We start from the raw sequence: 3,533 nt of genomic DNA, 5'->3' as shown, positions 1-3,533 counted from the left end.
GAGGATGAGGCCCAGAAATCAGGATTTTAAAAAGATTCCCAGGTGATTCTAATGTGCAGCCAAGGTTGAGAACCTCTGCTTTAGGCCTTTCCTGTAGACCAGTCTACACCGCCCTTAGCTACTCCAGTCTTTCCCATTGTGATTGTGCTCCAAACACCCCCCGCCCCCGCCAACTCTTGGGAGATGACCTTGCCTTCTTGCTCTAAGAGAAAAGCTCCTTTTCAAAGCATTTGGCTCCCTCAAAACATGCCATCTCTCCCTAAGTCCTCCCCTATGTTCTCCATTCCATTCTCTTGTTGTTTTGCCTTGCTTTCACCAGCATTCACAATCCCTTAGCCAACCAATCACTCCCTCTTCACAGGTTTTTCCTCCTCAGCCTAAAGACTTATTACCCATGTTGCCACTACCTTAAAAAGCCTTCCCTACACTCAGTTCACCGCCCCTGGCTTCCACACTTTTCTCTCCTTTCCTCCTATGCACTTCCTAACCTCTTTTTGTCTGGCTCCTTCTCTTTGTTTATATTGCTCTCCCCAGGGTCACTAGTAGTCACTAAAATCCCCAAATCTATGCCCCTTCTTCTTCCCAATTCCCTCCAATCCTCTTGTCACTGTTGACACTGTGAGTTATGTTCTCCTTATAGAAACATTCTTCTCCGTTGAGTTGGGTGAAACTGCAGATCCTGGTTCTGCCCTTTCCTGTGTGGCCAGTTCTGACCCTTTGGCAAGGTCAGGTTCCTTTTCCCAGTCTCTGAAAGTGGCTTCCACTCCTCAGGCCTCTTGAACCTCTCAACACTCCTCTCCTTGACAACCTTCTAAATCAGCGGTTCTCAACCTGTGGGTCACGACCCCCTTGGCGGTCGAATGACCCTTTCACAGGGGTCGCCTAAGACCATCCTGCATATCAGATATTTACATTACGATTCATAACAGTAGCAACATTACAGTTATGAAGTAGCAACGAAAGTAATTTTATGGTTGGGTCACAACATGAGGAACTGTATTTAAAGGGCCAGAAGGTTGAGAACCACTGTTCTAAATCCATATCTGCTATGCTAGCTGGGTGTGGGCGTGTCCACCTGGACACTCCTCCCCCACCTGTGCTGCATGTCTAGGACCAACATTCCCACATGCATCCCTCTTTCTGACAGTGGTGCAAACCACCAGCTTTTCAGTTACCAGACTTGGGTCTCTAGAGCTATGATAGACTCCAGTTAATTGCCAAATCCTGGCCATTTTGCCTTCACCATATCTTGCAAATTCTTTCCTTTTTTTCCCTGAGAACAGCCCCTCATTGCCTCCTGCCTCTATACTGCTTTACCAGAACCAGTTTGTATGTGCCCCCTCTAGTTTAGAAATCACTCGTGGGCCTGAGACCCTCTAAACCTGGTCCCCATATATTGGGGAAAGTGTGATGAAAGCATACACTTTTGAGGCTGAATTCTAACTTTACCCTAATTGGCAGTGTAATCTCCAGTAAGCTTCTTAACCTCTGTCAGCTTTGGTTTTCAATCTGCAAAATGAGGATAATAGTATGCACCTTAGAGGTTGTGAGAATTAACACTGGTGTGTATAAGTGGTATGAATTGCATATAATATTGGCACATAATACATGCTCAGTAAGTGGGAGATCACCATTCTCATCACTTCCAAGTTTGCAGCCTTATTTCCTCTCCTCCCTTACATACCTCCCCTGTTCTGGCTGACTGGTCTGGGCATGAGCCCCTGAAACATCAGGTTCATTTGGCTCCCATGCTTTGATTCTACTCCCCTCCAACACCTGATTATAATGTTGCACCCTCTGCTTCTTTGTTCATCTTAGAATCATGTTTTTTAATGGAGAAAGAGACCTTAGAGATCCTGTAGTCCAAGCATGTCAAACTCGCAGCCAGCGGGCTGCATGCTTCAATATGTATGAGGCATGCGGACTGCTGGTCACGAGTTTGACATGCTTGCTGTAGTCTAAGCTTTTTAGGCTAACAACAAAAAAGAACCTGAAGCCTAGAGAAGTAGAATGATGAGCCCAAAGCTATGTAGCCAAAAAATGGCAGAGTCAGAAGCAGGGCTTGGGGTCCCTGCCATGTAGCCCGGTGCCCTGTGCACCATCTTCCGTGCCTCTGGTTCCTCTGTGTATCTGTATGTTTAGCCCTACTCTGCTTTGAAGCGCTACATAAAGTTTCACCTCCTCAGTGACTTCTCTCCTGATTACCCTGCCCGCAAGGGGGATGATTCCTTTTGGCACTTACACTTGGCCCCCTTGGAGTTACTTAGCTTTCTCTGAGTGTGTGTCTTCCTTTCCTAACTTTATATTCAGCACTTTCAGGCAAGGGCCTCATTTCTGTTGTCTGGCAGCGCTCGGTAAAAGCTGGTTAGAGAGGAGTGCACTCATGGCTTACGACTTACCTGCTGGTTGAAGTGAACTTGGATCACACACATTTCTGCAGGGAGGAGCAACACTGTTGGGAAAATTGCTTCCAAGGGCACCTAAGTTGACCAGTTACGACTTACCTGCTGGTTGAAGTGAACTTGGATCACACACATTTCTGCAGGGAGGAGCAACACTGTTGGAAAAATTGCTTCCAAGGGCACCTAAGTTGACCAGTGAGTGGAAGGGCGCATTCCTCAGTCCTGGCCCCAACTTTGGCCTTCTGTATCACATAGCCCTTGGTCCTTCGATCACTGACTAGCTAGCTCATCCCCAGTCCTGGGATGTTTGACTCACCCCAGAGTGCACAGTGGGGGAGGGCACCAGGCTTTTCAGCTAGCCTGGTAAAGGAGCTCTGATCCAAGTAGGACCTCAGAAAAGGAGGCCATCAGGCCAGCGAGCTGGACAGGGACAGAGCAGTACGTGAGAAGTTGTTCAGGGCCTGACATCTGGCTGTGTTGGAATCCTGGGGACAAAAGGGTCACCTGTAATGCAGCCCTTTCCTGGTTACTTCTTGGCTCAGTAAATGGGGAAATTCCGCCCCCTCCCTCAACTCTGGAGTTGTGTGGTACAGTCCAATAGGAAAGCCAGCTCCAAAATGATCTTCAGATCTAGGGAGTCCCACGCCCAGGAAGAGATTTGTATGTGATTAGGAAAGGGGAAGGGGGGAGTCCCCACCCCCACCACGGGGAAGGGTGCTGTGCTCTACTCACTCTGCTGCCCCAGTACCTGCTACCAAAAATCAAGCTGCAATTCTGGTGATGCACACATGGCAGGACAGAGGCAGACGGCCTCCACCCACAGAGCTGCGCTGCTGATCCGCAGAGCAAACAGGAAGGAAAGCATGCCTTGCAGCGGTCAGTGAGGGCAGGGGTGCAGGGAGCAGATGAGCGAGGAAGGAGCTGAGGGCTGGTCTCTGCAGGTCTGGGCTAGAGTTGCTGGGCAAGGAGAGGCATGTGATGTGTGATGCTGTTGTGATGCTGTTGCAGGATCATCCGGACCAAAGTTCAGCAGCCTTTTCACCCAACACCGGATGGGGCTGGGACTGGAGTGACTGCGCCTGGCCACACCATTGGTAAGAGGGCTCAGGCTCAGGGAAGCGGGGTAGGGGT

At 49.4% G+C, this 3,533-nt stretch overlaps 1 protein-coding gene across 14 annotated transcripts in view; it reads left to right on the top strand.

The window, feature by feature from the left end:
• PAX2 (paired box 2) overlaps positions 1-3,533 on the top strand; it is a 90,119-nt gene that overhangs the window by 39,732 nt on the left and 46,854 nt on the right. For all 14 annotated transcript variants that reach the window (XM_005885344.2, XM_005885345.1, XM_014532715.1 and 11 more), the window contains one exon: positions 3,411-3,496. In XM_005885344.2, coding sequence (XP_005885406.1) covers positions 3,411-3,496 — 86 coding nt within the window. The remainder of the gene's footprint in view (positions 1-3,410; positions 3,497-3,533) is intronic.

Source organism: Myotis brandtii, unplaced genomic scaffold, assembly GCF_000412655.1.
Source record: "Myotis brandtii unplaced genomic scaffold, ASM41265v1 scaffold902, whole genome shotgun sequence".
Classification (NCBI taxonomy): domain Eukaryota; kingdom Metazoa; phylum Chordata; class Mammalia; order Chiroptera; family Vespertilionidae; genus Myotis; species Myotis brandtii.
Note: the sequence above shows the minus strand (reverse complement) of the source record. Positions and strands in the feature narration are given on the sequence as shown.